The 16,989-nt window shown below is 44.7% G+C and overlaps 1 protein-coding gene across 1 annotated transcript in view; it reads right to left on the bottom strand.

Annotated features, from left to right (window-relative positions):
• Window positions 1-16,989, bottom strand: part of WDR88 (WD repeat domain 88) — a 390,999-nt gene that overhangs the window by 243,579 nt on the left and 130,431 nt on the right. Inside the window, exon 3 of the mRNA XM_078671635.1 lies at window positions 15,744-15,832. Coding sequence (XP_078527761.1) covers window positions 15,744-15,832 — 89 coding nt within the window. The remainder of the gene's footprint in view (window positions 1-15,743; window positions 15,833-16,989) is intronic.

The following is a 16,989-nucleotide window of genomic DNA, read 5'->3' as shown; positions in this document are numbered from 1 at the left end:
AGTAGACAACCATAACTAACTAACTAACTAACTAACTACCTAACTATATATATATATATATATATATATATATATATATATATATATATATATATATACATACAAACACTGGTTGCCTGCTATGGACGAGTCCACTCAAGGAAGTAAGTATGCCATTTCTTTTATTGAAGGAAGCAGCAGGATTAACAGCAAAGTGCCTCGCTGGAAAATGTTGCGCCGCCCGACGCGTTTCGTGCTGGATTAGGACTTCATCATGGGCTCAGGCAAATCACACTGTGAGAAGGCACAGCTTTTTAAATGCAAATGTCCAAGTACCCACCCCAGTGGGCGCGGCCAAAGACCGTTGAATCCTGGTACTTGTAGTGCCTCATTGTTTACCAAGTGGGTTGTGCGCCTTCTCCACAGTCATTAAAATAAAGTTTTACCCCAGTGGGTTGCAGAGTACATCAGGGCTGCCACCCGCATCCGTTTACTCCTTCAATTCAGGTTCCTTGTCCTTAACGCCGCCTCGTCGTTTGGGCGGGGCAGCAGGGCTGCATGGAATGCAGCGGGACTTCTCACAGTGTGATTTGCCTTTACAAGGATTATGGCCCCTTTAATTCCTCGCTGTTCCTAGACACACTGGAAGCTGATGTAGGCATGAGCCACACTCTGAGAGGTAGTTTAAAGCCAGAACAGGATGAAAGCGAGGCGTGCGAGATCGAGGGGAGAGTGGAGTAAATGCTAGAAGAGAAAATGGAAGACTGCCAACGAGAAGCACAGCCAGTCCCAGCTGAAAGAAAGCAAGCGGAACACACGCCGGAGAAACCCCGGAGCACCATCTGCGGAACACGGAGCTCTGAACAGAGACAGCCGCAAAGACACCAGGAGGCCAACAATTTCACAGAGCGCTAAGCCACATTACTAGAGGAACGTGGCTTTCACAGGTGCGTGCTCGATTCTTGTGACGTGGGAGGCGGGTATAGAGACGGACACAGTTCTTCCAGGGGCGAACACACGTGTGACTAAACCCGTACGAGACGTGCACAGGGTTTTGGGCATACTCTGTCACTTCTATTTTCACGGGTGAAGGCACTATCCGTTCTCTCCAATCCGTCCGCCTTTTTATTTAAGGTCTCAATCCTACACTCCCTTCCCTGCTACGTCAGAAATCCGAACATGACGCTAACCTATGCCATTCTTTCTTTGTTTTTCCCCTCGAGAACCTGGATGGAGAAAAATGCCCAGGAAGAGAAGAAAAGAAGAGGGACATTTCGGTTACAAATTTTCTGTTTAATTGGTCAATAAACGCCAAACGGAAAGTAACTTACAGGACACGGTTTCTTACTTCCCGCAATACGTAACAACATGTCACCAGCAATCTTTTTTGAGGGTCCATTACTCAGCAAATGACGGGTATGCATAGATGGGTGTATAGAGGGACTGGCATCTGCTGAGACCTCTCTCTGTAATGATGGATGAGCATAGTAGAGTGTGGGGAGAGACTGGCCTCTCTATTCAGACCTTTCTCTTAGATGATGGGTGTGCATAGAAGGGTGTGGGGAGGGACAGTCCTCTCATTGTAGACCTATTACAGATGATGGGTGTGCGTCGTAGGGTGTTTGGATGAACTGGCCTCTCTGCTGGGACCTTGTTCTGTAATGATAGTTGTGCGTAGTAGGGTGTGTGCGGAGGGACTTGGCTCTCCTTTCAGACCTCTCTCTCAGGTGACTGGTGTGTCTAGTAGCGTGTGGGTGTGGTACTGAAAATTCTGGACCCGTGTCATAAACATCGTCGCATCATGACGATTTTAGTATCAATAGACCGAGAATGACGAGTATACTATGCACGAGTATTTTCGTCATATTCGAGTCACGAGATCACTCTGAAAACAGAGTTTCCGTCCTGAACCCTCGGGTTCCATTTTGTGTACGGCAGCCATTTTGTGATTGCCCTCACATAGGCCGATGACTAGGCCAAAAACGAATCTGAAGGACACGTACACCTTTGCCGACTTCTCCGTGACCTGGGCAAGCTGACTCCACTGCCTGAAGCCAAACCTGTTCGGCCAGTTCCTTTCCCAGTGGCCGATCGAGATTAGTATCAAGGCACAACATACCATAAACCTTTCATCGCATACAAACCATGCCTAATCTTACACACACCTGTCTCTGTTTTTTGCTTTATGACTTGCTTTACGAGGAGGAGGTGCCCGATTTTATTAGGGGTCCGCCGATATCCGATGAAAAATGTTGGGCCTTGCCGGGTAATTGGTTGTGGGCTGGACAAACTGAAATTAAGCTTGTCATCATGATTCTGCTTTTTCTTTGTAGTGAAAATATGTGAATGGTCAACTGTAAAAAAAAGAATGTTTGCCTAAAGCATAATATTTTGTATAAAAAGGGATGGCTGGCTTTGTAAGTTGAGCAGTCTCCTGAGAATATACACCGTGTTGTACTTCTAGGATACCTGTTACTGGCTGCAGCCAATAAACAAGATCTTTGACTTCACCAAGAAGACTCTGTGTTTCTGTAGTCTGGGACAGGAAGGACTCGAAGTCTTAGGGTGTGTTCCCTGGCACCGCTGGGTTCTTAAAAACCCAGTACTTCAGTTAGCGCCCAACGTGGGGTGATTTCAGCGGTACCGGTCCAAGCCAGAGGTTCGTGATGAGCTTCGTGTGAAATTCTGGAGGAAGGCCAACCACTTCATCGACCCCTGTATGTCGTCGTGGTCCGAAAGTCTTTGCTGCGAGGTTCCACGCTTCCCGACGGCTACAAAGGACTGCTGCCCTGACTATCGCCCTGTCTTGGACCCTTTGATGATTTGTAGAGCGAAACGATAGACGAGTCTTCTGGTGACGTCATCGATACCTCAGTTAAGTATGAGTGGAGCGTCTCCCAGTCCTTAGTTTGGTTCTTAGTTTGGGTATCCCCTTGGGATCTTTGATTTGGAACTTGCAAGTACCAAAGCCGAGGGACTCGTGTATTCACAAGACTATCGTATTCGATAATCCTTTGAAGTTTGAAGCTAGACTAGTGAGCGAAGATGCCTGGTCTTAGCAGACTTGGAAATTTGTTTTGTTGTGGTTACAATAGGGATTCCCGATTGGAGGACTCGTGTCCGGTTCCTCTGATTGGAACTCCAGCCTATGAGCTGTACGTGAAACATGGCATGGGCCCTATAGCGTATAATGAAGTATGGATTAGGTACACAAGGAAGGACAGTGTCCTCAAATGGCCCCAATATGGTAGTTTTGACACAGAAATTCTAGATAATCTAGAGGTTAGACTTTTTAAGAAGAAAGCCCGGCCGGCAATGTTTGACTCTTTCCGCCTATGGCGAAAGGAAGCCAAACAGAAAGAAATTAAATTAGCAAAAAGAAATAAAAGAGAAAAGGGTATCTCAATAATGCAAGCTGCTATACAGTTTAAAGACAACGAAGAAGAACAAGCGAGTGAGCAGTTGAGCAGGCAACGTAAAATGGCGATTGACAAATGTTATCCAGTTTTGCCGCCTCTTCAGCAAGATACAGCAAAAGAACTAGAAAAATACCCTTTAATGTCTCATTTGTTGAGTTCGCCACCCCCCTATGCGCAGAGTGCTACAGCACCTCCGCAACCTTTAGTTGTGCAACCCCCAGTTGTTTGGCCTCAGGCTCTTCCACAGCCGCCAGCTCCTCTTCAGTTGGCTCCTACTCTTCCGGCGCAGCCTCCTCAAGGGCCACCGAACACATCTGCTTCGCCTTTACCTCCTACGACTTTGCCTACTCTACCGACTACCATTCCCGGTATTCCTTCTGATACTGCCTCTGCGTCTGCCTTGCCTCACTCTGCTTTTCCTCCTGTCCTTTCCTCAACTTCTCCCTCTGTTCGCCAGAGGATGACTGATACCGTTACTAGTCTTCTATATCCTCTCTTCGGAGCAGCAAGTATGACCCCTGTGTCAACGCGCAAACAGTTGCGTAGTCAACTGCCTGACTCTAGGGAGCGGGAAACGTTGGATCATTTAGCGCATAAATGGGTTACTGATCCTACAAGATATGAGTTGGAGTCTGTTATTGATGTCTTCCATCAATGGGAAGCATCGAAGCAGAGATATGTTTTTGAGAAAAAGTGTGCTTTTCTTTGTGAAGAATTGGAGGATAATGATTTGGAATCCAATCCGCCTGAGTTGTGCCGTGTACGGTTCGAGTTTGCAAAGGGAACGATTGTGGGTTCCGATGTTGAGAGGGCAGTTGCGACATTGTTGTCATTTAGGAGTGAGGCTATCTCTCGATCGTTGTTTGAACCTGATCCCTCTGCTAGGAGAAAAGTGCGACAATATCCGATGAGAGAAGTTCCCCCAGTTTGGAAAGAAGGGGATCTAGCAGCTAATCCACCTGATCAGCCACATTTTCAAAACGTTTGGGTACATGTTCCATGGAAGCGGGCTGAAGTCTTGGCTCTTAAGCAGACTTTACCTGACCCCCGTAAAAATCCTGCAGGGTATTATAAGGAATTATCACAGACCGCAGACTCATGTGTTATGAATCTAGCTGATATAGACATGTTGTTTGGGAATGTTGTTCCACAGCCTTTATGGGGTTTGATTCGTCATACAGATCATGCTCAAGAGCTAGGCGACACATGGACTAATATTAGTGCTGCGAATGACAGACAAGTTGGTGGTGCTAAACCTGAGCCTTTAGTTGCAGAACTCCCTGGTAGGATCGTTACTTACATGAAGACTTTAATGCCGGCGATGCGTGTGAATTGGGATAAACTGTCTGCGTGTAAACAGAAGAAGGATGAAACGGTGTCTGATTTCTTCACTAGGTTTGAAGAAACGTTTATCGACCACAGTGGTCAAGATATGAGCACAGAAGGTGGCCAACGGCTATTCGTTGACAAGTTTGTGCACAATTTGCTTCCTGAGCTATGTAAGAAATTGAAAGACTCCGAGAGTTCGTGGGCTGTTTCCTCATCAGCACAGATATTGGCTACTGCACAGTACTACGAAAATAGGGATAAAGATGAGAAGGATAGAGCAGACAAGAAAACTAAAGAATTAAAGACAAAGGTGCTTTTACAGCAGGCGTATCCGCCTCGTGGTGGTCAGCATGACTACCAGCAGCCTCAGCAGTTTCAGAGAAACTCACAAAGGTTCGAGTTCTCTCAACCACGTTTTCCTGTAGGCCCTAATCAATGTGCATATTGCAAACAAGAAGGTCATTTCAAAAGTAGCTGCCCTGTTTTGTCACAGCGTATGAATGGTGTTTCTAGCGCAAGAGGTCGAGGTGTCCCACAAGCACCTAGAGGTAGAGGACGTGGAAATTTCCCCCAGAACGCGCGTCCCTTTCCGCCTCAAAATTCAATGAATAGTTTTGATCAGCAGAATAACGCGTCTGTTAGGACAACTCAGTACTATGCTGATGACTACTATGCGGAAGATGAGAATATGGAAGGTGATGATTGCTAGGACAGCCATAGACAAAGAGAGGGAGTTGTTTCAGTTCCAGTAGATCAGAGTGGACCTTATGTTGAAGTGATTACATCAGGTGTGTCAGAGTCTTTTCTGTTGGATACTGGTGCTACAAAGAGTTCTATTATGCACTCTAAACTCCCTGGCGCACCTTTGTCTGGCGAGACGAATGTTTCAGTAGGTTTTTCTGGCGCCCCGGTTAGGAACCCGATTTCTAGTCCTATGTCCCTTTCTGTTGGACCTTGTGAATTCGAAGCACCCCTTATTCTGACGACAGGTTGTGGTGAGAACTTGTTAGGATTGGATCTGTTGAAAAGATTGTATGCAACCTTGTATTGTTCTCCTTCGGGAGTACAACTTACACTGGGTAAGAAAGTGGTCTCCCCAATGTATTTGTCGAAGGATAAACTTCCGACAGAATTGTCATTTCTTCCTGATATTCTTTGGGCTACTGGTCCTAATGATGTGGGTCTTTTGGAAATACCGCCATATGTTGTGACATTGAAAGCCAATGTTAAAATGCCACGCATTCCCCAATATAAAATCTCTAGTGAAGGTGAAAGAGCATTGCTAGCGATCATTTATGATTTGATTGAAAAAGATGTAATTGAAGAGACAAGAGGCAACGTTTGCAATAGTCCTGTTCTGCCTGTTTTGAAGCGTACTGACCCTTCTGAGCCACCTGTTTACAGGTTTGTCATTGATCTTAGAGAGGTGAACAAAATCGTTGTGCCACAATTTCCAGTTGTTCCTGATATCACTGCTCTATTAACTATGATTCCAGCTTCCGGGACTTGGTTCTCGGTGATTGACTTGAAGAATGCTTTCTTCAGCATCCCAATTGCCGAGGAAAGCAGGGATATTTTTGGATTCAGTTTAGGAGGCCGAAGCTTCCGCTTCAAACGCGCTCCCCAAGGCTACTGTGAAAGTCCATCGATATATAGTTAGGCTTTAAAAACACAGCTTGATACGATTGTTTTACCCGATGGCGCTACCCTTGTTCAGTACGTCAACGATTTACTCGTCGCTGCAGATACTGAGGAAATCTGTAAAGAAGCCACGTTGTCGTTGTTGCGTCATTTGTCTAATTTACACCACAAAGTGTCCCTTTCGAAATTGCAATATTGTCGACAAGAAGTGACCTACTTAGGTCATCTCTTATTGAAGGAGGGAAGGAAACTGACCCCAGAAAGAATTCAAGCAATTGCAAAATTGAGTTTGCCAAAGGCACAGAGAGAAGTGCGTGCTTTCTTGGGTATTACATCATATTGCAGACAATGGATACCGAATTTTTCTTTGCTGGCCAAACCTTTGGTAGCATTGACCTGTAAAGATACACCTAATCCCCTTCCGTGGTCTGAAGATTGTCAGAAAAGTTTTTCCGAATTGCGTGATGCATTGTGTTCGGCTCCTGTGTTGGGTACCCCCGACTACAGTAAGCCCTTTACGTTGTATGTCCATGAGAAAGATGGATGTGCGTTGTCGGTGTTGACACAGTCTTTTGGGGACAAGCAGCGTCCATGCGCGTATTTTTCGTCGACTTTGGATCCGGTAGCTAGAGCGTTGCCGAGTTGTTTGAGAGCCACAGCGGCAGCAGCCGTGTCTATTCGGCAGTCTGCTGGTTTAGTGATGAATAATACATTGATTGTAATGGTTCCACATGCAGTGGATACCTTGTTAAACAGGACCAAGACGCAGCACTTAACTAGTGCTCGATTGTCAGGTTATGAGTTGACACTGTTAGCGAGTCATGTGCACATAAAGAGATGCAACACGTTGAATCCAGCTAAGTTGTTGCCGATTGTAGCAGAGACAGATGTTTCTGAACAGCATGATTGTTTTCTCAGGACAGAAGAAGAAACGAAAGGGAGCGTAGATCTGAAAGACACTCCTCTTGTGAAGTGTGATGGTACCTTATGGGTGGATGGTTTATGCTTCAAGCTTCCGAAAGGTGATACGACTGCGGCATATGCTGTTACGACTTTGCATACGATTGTTGAAGCTGCACGTATCCCACATAATTCAGCTCGAGCAGCAGAGTTGATTGCACTTACGAGAGCGTGTGTGTTGTCGAAAGGAATGAAAGTGAATATATATACTGACAGCCAGTATGCGTTTGGTGTGGCTCATAGTTTTGGACGATTGTGGAAAGAACGTGGGTTCCTGACTTCGCATGGAACCAATATACAGCATGGTCAGTTGGTGAATGAGCTTCTTGAGGCACTGACCCTGCCGTTGCAAGTCGCGATTGTGAAATGCAGTGCACACAAAAAGGTTACTGATGATGTTGGTCGTGGCAATGCATTTGCTGATGAAATTGCAAAAGAAACAGCAAGGGATGTGATGAGTCGAATGTATGTGGCGGGCCCTGCAAGATGGGTTGGTGACGTTGGAATGTGTGAAGATACGATAGAGAGTGTGAAGTCTATTCAAGCTAAAGCTACAGAGAAAGAGTTGAGTGTGTGGAGAGAAAGTACGGGTAATTGGATACAAATGGTTGTTGGGTTGAACTGTCAGAGCATCAGCAATGGTTGCTACCCGATGCGTATGTGCTTGCAGTGGTTACAATGGCCCATGGAATGGCTCACATCAGTGTGAAAGGGATTTGTAAGTTGTTGGCTCCAGTATGGCAAAATGCAGGAATTCCTAAGTGTGCAGAGAATGTGGTCAAGAATTGCATGGTGTGTCTGAAATACAATCCTGGTAGGGGAACCCCAACTCCAGCTGGTCATTTTGCGCCTCCTACGTATCCGTTCGAGGTTTTGGAGCTAGATTTCATCCACATGGAAAGGTGCAACAATTTGAAATACGTACTCGTTGTTGTTTGTGCCTTTTCAAGATGGGTAGAAGCATATCCCCTTAAAGATAACACTGCCTTATCCACAGCTAAAGCCCTTGTCAAAGAATTCTTCCCTAGGTTTGGAATGCCGAGAATGGTCTGGAGTGATAATGGGAGTGAATTTGTGGGTCGAGTGATGAAGAAAGTATGTGAAGGGCTAGGTATCCAGCAAGAATTTCACGCTGCAAACCACCCCCAATCAGCTGGACTAGTAGAATGCTACAATGGCACACTAAAACTGAAACTGGCCAAGATACAAGCAAGCTCTGGTCTTAAATGGCCTGACGCTCTGCCTTTAGCACTCCTATCAACAAGAATGACTGTGCATTCGCGAGTGGGACTTAGTCCTTATGAAATCGTGTTCGGCCGTCCGGCCAACATATGGGGAGTGCCAAGGCCGACAAAATTCAGTGAAATCGAACACCATGTACTGCTTGATTATTTGTATGAATTGACGGCTAAATTGCGTGTTTTACACCAACAGGTTCACGATACTCTGCCTCAGGTTTCTGAAGATCCAGGCCACATCATCAATCCTGGTTCGTGGGTCTTGGTGAAAAATTTCCAGCGGACGAAAAACGATCAGCCCCGTTGGACAGGCCCCCACCTGGTCCTTTTGTCAACGAGGTCAGCCGTTCGAGTGGAAGGAAAGAAGAACTGGATCCACGGCGTACACTGCAAGAGGGTCCCTTTGCCTCTGCCGTACGACCGGTGGGTCCAGGAGGGTATTGCTGACTCTGAGACTGAGACTGTGCCTCGTTTTCTGCCTTTCAGTGATGCACGTGTAAAAGGAACAAATTCCGAACGTGAAAGTGACAATCTTTTGCAAGAAGCTGTGCCACCGTCAATTCGATTGGACACTACCGAGCCTGAACTGTTGTTTCAAGACCAGACATTACCTGGAAAAAGACGTTATAACCTAAGGCCGAGAACTATGGACAAATAAAAAGATTTCTTTTCCTTTACTATTTTTAAAAAGTGCAGCTCTCTCATCTGAGAAACTTTTTTATATTTTTGTTTTTCGAACCACCATCCGGGTTCAGCTGTAGGGTCGCGGTTGCCGAAGTCTTTGGAGTGCAGCCGAAGACGTTAGGTCGACGGTTCTGGTTGGTCTAAGGGAGTTGCCCTGGACTGACAGAAGCATTCCTTAGCATAGAACACCCTACCATCGCGAGCAGCAATTAGAGAGGATGGAGTTTTTCGAGATGGAGAGACCTGCCAAGGAAATTAACTTTAAAGCCAAAATTTGCAGAATGATGACCTAGAAACGTTTTTTGATATTATGTATTTTCATGTTGTTTAGTGTAATGATGTTTTTAATAGGATATGTCTTATTCTTTTTTTGAGTGACATTTGCACCCACTACACCGCCCACACCTCCGTCCACTATTTCCTCGCATTCTTTTCATCCTCTGCCTGAACATGAGTCCGCTAGAAGGTTAGAGTTCGTTAATAACTCCTTCGTTCAGCTTTTGCACCAACACCAATTAGTAATAAACACGACTAACTGTTGGGTGTGTGGTCTTATGCCTCACACTACGGACAAAGGTATCCCTTATCTGGTCCTGCCATTCAGCCATAATGGTTCTGTGTGGGCATACAGAACAATGTTCATCTACGCTCATGAAGTCAACCCCCTACCTTCTGTGAAAGATAATCCGAAGAATAGTGCTCTAGTTAAGGGTATAGTAGATATGATTAGGGAAGCTATTTCCTATAAGACTATCCCGAGAGATGAGACACTAGCGTACATTGGATGGAACGTGACCGGATATGGAGTTACTCTGAGTGAGAACCAGCGAGCAAAGAGATCCTCCCCGATTTGGATTGTAACCCATCAGGGTCACCTATGTCTGCAAGGTAATGGCAAGAATCCCAGAGCTCAGTTAGGGAAGAGTATCTGCACTGAAACTTATATTTTTGCGTCCCAGACTCCCCCTTCATTCCTAGCAGCTAAGGGTACCTATTTCATCTGCCATGATAGAGCCTATACATGGTTGCCCCCTGACTTTTCGGGCACATGTTTTGTTTCGTTCCTGTTGCCTCCCACCTACACAGCCACGGCAGATTACCATAAGACAAGGATAGTTAGAGGTGTCTTCAGTAAAGAAGACACTTCAGGACAAGAATTCTGAGACTTCGTGAAAGGTTTTCTGCCGTTTTGGGGACCCATGGTTAACAGCAGGAACATAAGGCAATTGACGAGGGTAGTGGAATCCACCGTAGTTGAAACTGCCGGTGCCCTTAGTAACTTGACTGCTGAGCTCCAGTCGGATCGTCTTATGACTCTTCAGAATAGGGTCGCGATAGACGTCATACTTGCAGGCCGAGGTGGGGTACGTAAAGTGATCCAATCAAGTTGCTGTGTTTTCACTCCAGATAACGCTCCGACAGTGTACCAGGCCATTTCCAAACTGCATAAGATCTCTGAATCCATTCATGTGGATAAAGGAGATTGGTCGTTGATGGGATGGTTCTGGGAACTAATATCCGCCTGGGGATGGAAGATTTTGATGGTCATTGGGATGATCTTAGCCATTCTTTTCCTGTTCTGTCTGTGCGTACAGTGTGCTCCTACTATATGTGGCCTCTGTGCTACATTGTGTGTAAGGAAACCTGTACAGAGGGACGAGTTAAGTAATAGGATGATGCTACAGCAACATCTCAACGACTTTATGAATATAGACCTGGACTCAGATTAGCGTGAGTATAGGTTATTGCCTATGTAAGGGCAAAAGGAGGGTCTGTGGTACTGAAAATTCTGGACCCGTGTCATAAACATCGTCGCATCATGACGATTTTAGTATCAATAGACCGAGAATGACGAGTATACTATGCACGAGTATTTTCGACGTATTCGAGTCACGAGATCACTTTGAAAACAGAGTTTCCGTCCTGAACCCTCGAGTTCCATTTTGTGTACGGCAGCCATTTTGTGATTGCCCTCACATAGGCCGATGACTAGGCCAAAAACAAATCTGAAGGACACGTACACCTTTGCCGACTTCTCCGTGACCTGGGCAAGCTGACGCCACTGCCTGAAGCCAAACCTGTTCGGCCAGTTCCTTTCCCAGTGGCCGATCGAGATTAGTATCAAGGCACAAAGTAAAGTAAAGTAAAGTCCACATTTGTAAAGCGCACAATCACCCGTAAGGGTCTCTAGGCGCTGGGGGGCCGTCGGGAAGATTAAGCGAGCTATTGCCCAGAGTCACATGGTGCTGGGCTAACCTGCCGCCGGAGCCGGGGATCGAACCGTGGTCCCCAGATTCCAGCGTCAGTCGCCCTGGCCGCGGCGCCACACCTCTCCCACTACACAACATACCATAAACCTTTCATCGCATACAAACCATGCCTAATCTTACACACACCTGTCTCTGTTTTTTGCTTTATGACTTGCTTTACGAGGAGGAGGTGCCCGATTTTATTAGGGGTCCGCCGATATCTGATGAAAAATGTTGGGCCTTGCCGGGTAATTGGTTGTGGGCTGGACAAACTGAAATTAAGCTTGTCATCATGATTCTGCTTTTTCTTTGTAGTGAAAATATGTGAATGGTCAACTGTAAAAAAAAGAATTTTGCCTAAAGCATAATATTTTGTATAAAAAGGGATGGCTGGCTTTGTAAGTTGAGCAGTCCCCTGAGAATATACACCGTGTTGTACTTCTAGGATACCGGTTACTGGCTGCAGCCAATAAACAAGATCTTTGACTTCACCAAGTAGACTCTGTGTTTCTGTAGTCTGGGACAGGAAGGACTCTAGTCTTAGGGTGTGTTCCCTGGCACCGCTGGGTTCTTAAAAACCCAGTACTTCATGGGGAGGGACTGTCTGCTCCTTTTAGAGCTCTCTCTCAGATGACAGGTGTGTGTAGTAGCATATATGGAGAAACTGGCCTCTCCTTTCAGACCTCTCTCTCAGATGACGGGTGTGCATAGTAGGGTGTGTGGAGGGACTGGCCTCTTTGCTGAGATTTCTCTATGTAATGATCGGTGTGCGTAGTAGGGTATGAGGTAGGGTTGGGCTCTTCTTTCAGACCGGTCTCTCAGATGACGGACGTGCATAGTAGGGTGTGTGGAGGGACTGGCCTCTCTAGTGAGCCCTCTCTCTGCAATGATGGATGTGCGTAGTAGGGAGTGGAGAGAGACTGAACTCTCCTTTCAGACCTCTCTCTCAGATGACGGATGTGCATTGTAGGGTGTGGGCAAGGACTGACCTCTCCTTTCAGACCTCTCTCTCTCAGATGACAGGTGTGCATAGTAGGGTGTGTGGAGGGACTGGCCTCTTTGCTGAGATTTCTCTATGTAATGATCGGTGTGCGCAGTAGGGTGTGAGGTGGGATTGGGCTCTTCTTTCAGACCGGACTCTCAGATGACGGATGTGCATAGTAGGGTGTGTGGAGGGACTGGCCTCTCTAGCGAGCCCTCTCTCTGCAATGATAGATGTGCGTAGTAGGGAGTTGAGAGAGACTGAACTCTCCTTTCAGACCTCTCTCTCAGATGACGGATGTGCATTGTAGGGTGTGGGCAAGGACTGACCTCTCCTTTCAGACCTCTCACTCAGATGACAGGTGTGCATAGTAGGGTGTGTTTAAGGACTGGCCTCTCTGTTGGGACCCTCTCTGTAATGATAGGTGTGCTTAGTAGGGTGTGGGAAGGACAGGGCTCTCAATTCAGACCTCTAGCTCAGATGATCGTGGGTAGGTATAGCAGGCTGTTTGGAAGGGCTGTAACTCTACTTACAACTCTTCTCAAACCAGTAAGCATAAATAGTAGAATCTGATAAACACCATCTCCAGTAAGACTCCTTCATACAGTAACAAGTGTGCATAGTAGAGTGCATTCAAACATCACCTAATCTTTCCTACTTTTCAAGATCCTGTGAAAGTCTTTCGAGATCGTAAACATTTTAAAAAAATGTAACCTTCTAATTATCTCTTACACACTTCCTCTGAAAAACAAGCACCACAATATACATTCCTACTAAAAGAGAGTTTTGAGAAATAATGTTCTCCTTTTTACTGTTCCCAATCTCACGACCGTCCCACAAGATCATAAAAATTAGTTAAAAACAATATACATTTAGTTTCTTCACAGTAGTTATCCCTTAGACACCTCCTCTTTAAATCTAGGGGGACAACATGCCTTTCTCCTAACCGCCTATATAGCTTTTTTAATTTCATTTCCACAACACCTCCAATTATTCACAGTAAACAGTAATAGTGGCTATTTCATTTCTAAGATTCCAACAGCCAGCCAATCAGAGTGCTCGCGAGACTCGCAAGAGTCTCTTGCACCAGTAAGAGCATGAAGGCTCATGGGAAAAATGGGCCTCTTGACTAATGACAGGGTTCCATTTTTGATTTTTCACTCTTCCTGGAGGTTCGCAGTTCTCTCATGAGCTCAACTACCAAAATGAACATTTATTTATGACCTTTAATATCTCAAAAACTACTGAACGGATTTACACCAAATCACAAAAAGCACAATCTGCTGACTAGTAATTGTGTTCAGCAGTTTTTCCTAAACCTGTCTTAGAGAAGTCTATAGAAAATGCATGGAGATTTTATGCTTTGGGATCACCTTTTTTTTCAGCCCCATCTGGACAGATTACCCCAAAACTTTCCAGGAAGGAGCTCAGGTGGATGAACATTCTTTTGGGAAGGTTTTATGAAACAGGGCCAAAGTTATTAGCAAACCAAAAAACACTCTTACTATGGAAAAGCAGACCTAACTATAACTACCTACTAGCGACCGCCAGTAGGTTTCATATATATGTATATATTTGCATTTTTTGTTCAGTGTAAAAACAAGGTAACATGATTAGCTTAGGTTATAACACCTTAACATGTGAGAAAACAATCCCCAGAAATGTACTTCAAAAATACAATTAAAATAAAAGTTCAGTTATGATTATGGATTAAACTCCAAAACACACTGAAATGTGTGAGTTATGGTTAACTCTGCAATCATAATGCGCACACAGACGTACAAACCATAACTCATACATCAAATGCAGTGCTCATGAACTTACCCTTTGATGTGACAGATGCAATTAAAAATGCCATAAAAAGACTTACAGATGAGATTCCTTGTCACGTTAACACAAACACTAAGAAGGAATACAGTATGAATGTAGTATTATTTAGTGGTTTAAGTATATGTTGATATTTAATTTTATTGTGCTTGTATGCATTGTTACTGGCTAGTATATATATTGCAGTCATAAGCATTTCATTTGGTGTACAAGTCGTGGTATATAGACATTTGCTTTGCTCATCATATCTATATGTCTTGCAGAATATAAATCACAGGTTTGTACCCTCCCCGACGAGCACATCAAGTCGATCGCATCTAGGGGCACTCCATCAGGGGCACTACATCAAAGAACCGGACTTTGTTAAAGGTCAACGATATACATAAGTTAAGATAGAATAACCTAAAAAGGGTTCAAGTAAATTAAATAAGTGTAAAACAAGAGTGACTCAGATGGGTGGTCTCCACACAAGACTATGTAATGTGCCACAATATGCTGCCGGGTATGTTATCCTATACGATGTAATGGTATGGGTGACGATTGGGCTACTTCTTTTACTGAGTTTGTCCACTGAGCCAGAAAATATGTGCTTTGTTTCGGTGAAACCTTTTCAGAAGGGGTTTGCGGTGTGTGGTGTGTTCAGTCTACTGGATGGCTAATGCTCATCTGGTTTGAACCTGTTTGGCTTTTAAACTTTCACTTTCTGACACGTCAGGTCCAAACAGAGCTGGGGGTCTAGTGGTTCGCAGCGGAGAGGCATTTTATGTCTGGATTGACAATAATGCTGTCCTCAAGCACTATTGTTACCAATCCATTAAAATATACATAGAATATGTCTCAGGCTCCACACAGAGGAGCATTTTTCTCCCACCTTGTGCTGTTGCCTATTTGGTGTATCATTCCACCTCCTGCAGAGTGTATTACTATCCATGAAGATCTATTTTAAATTTCAAAAGTACACTGAAGTATCATACATTGATTTTTCCACTGCAGCAAGCTTTTTTACTATTCTAAGAGGGCTAAAAAACAAGTTAGACCTATTGGCTTTGCCAATGCTTGGTAAACCCAAATGGAAGTCAAAACTGAAGCTTTGCAGGGAAGAGGAGGGGGCAGGGATGAGGACAAAGGTATCACCACGGAGATAAAACTGCTCTTTTTATTTGACATTTTCACAAAAGGCGTCATTGTCAAGTGTTAGTGCTAAAAAAACTAACATTTGTTGTAGGTTGTGAATCATTTTATTGGCCCGATACAAAGAACACAATATGTGTTACACCACACTGGCTATCGGGGGTCACACCAGTCCATGGCACAGACGTGAAGACGTTTATCAGCTGATGAGGCAGAACACATTTCAGCCAAATAAAAGCAGGATTATACTCCCCTTTTCTCTTATTTCTTTTCATTGTCAAATAAAATACATTGAAAAGGTCACCTTTTGTTGTCTGCAGTCACACTGCACTCGGAAATTGGCGCTGTGTGCTCTTCCCCAAAGACTTGCAAAGGAGTCCCTTTCGCAACATCCTTAAAAACAAACAGTGAGAAAAAGCTGTATTAAAGAGGGCTGGACAAGGGAAATGGGCGCAAAAAATGATTTGTTACACATAGAAAACGTGACATGTGAAAGAGGCACCTCATGTCTGAAAGTAAGCATCAAAGAGCTTGCATGTGTGAGAAACATACCTTTAAAATAAGTTAACATGTTGTTGTTTTTTCGAAGCAAACAGCATCCAAGATTTATTAATTGATACTTTCTCAAAAAGTCATCGCAATTCAGGCGAGAAATGGGCTACATTACAACTCAACACCTCACTGTCCTTTGCCCAGTGGGCCTGCAACAAATATTTACTATACAACAAATAAAAATATTGTATTTTAGAATAGGGAAAGATTAGAGTGAGTGTTAGACCTGGCACCTTTGGCGTGGGTCTCCCTTCCATTTTTTGCTGTTGCCTCTTATGTTTTTGCTGGGTTTAGATGCGTTTGGGCATTGTGCCACTGCTGTTCAGTGCCACAGTGCTCCCTATGGTAAATTGATGTATGGATTAGTGACTCCATGATTGGCCTGATTGGTTTACTTGTCAGACCCTAGTACAGAGCACTGCGTGTGCCCAGGGCTTGTAAATCCAATGCTGCTGGTGGGCACGCAGCACTGATTGTGCCTCCCACCAGAGCAGCTTGTAAAGTGTGTCTCAGGTCTGCCATTGCAGAGCCTGTGTGCAGTCTAGTCCTGACATGTTGACTGGGCAAGTGCATCCACTTGCCAGTCCCTAAACCATCCCTTTTATACATATTAGTCACCCCTATGGTAGGCCCAAGGGCATGGTGCATTGTGGGTAAAAGGTAGGACATGCCGTGATGTGTGTGGCATGTCCTAATAGTGAATTACAGCCATTTTTGTTTTTCACTATTGCAAGGCTACCTGTTCCCCATAGGCCAGATTGGCCGTTAGATTATTAAATGTTATAATCCTAACTGACTCAGGGAACCAGGTAGAAATTTGAGTTTAGTATGCCTGAACTCAGAATGATAAAATACATCTTTTAGTGAAGTTGGTTTTAACATTCTGTGTTTGAAAATACCACTTTTAGAAAGTTGGTATTTTCTTGCCTAACTATCCAAGCCTGCCTCTGCTAGGTTGTGTAATCCTTGTCTGGAGTTTGAGTGACAGGGGCTGGGGG

The sequence above is a fragment of the Lissotriton helveticus genome, chromosome 12, assembly GCF_964261635.1.
Source record: "Lissotriton helveticus chromosome 12, aLisHel1.1, whole genome shotgun sequence".
NCBI classification, from domain to species: domain Eukaryota; kingdom Metazoa; phylum Chordata; class Amphibia; order Caudata; family Salamandridae; genus Lissotriton; species Lissotriton helveticus.
This window is presented reverse-complemented; position numbering and strand designations above follow the sequence as displayed.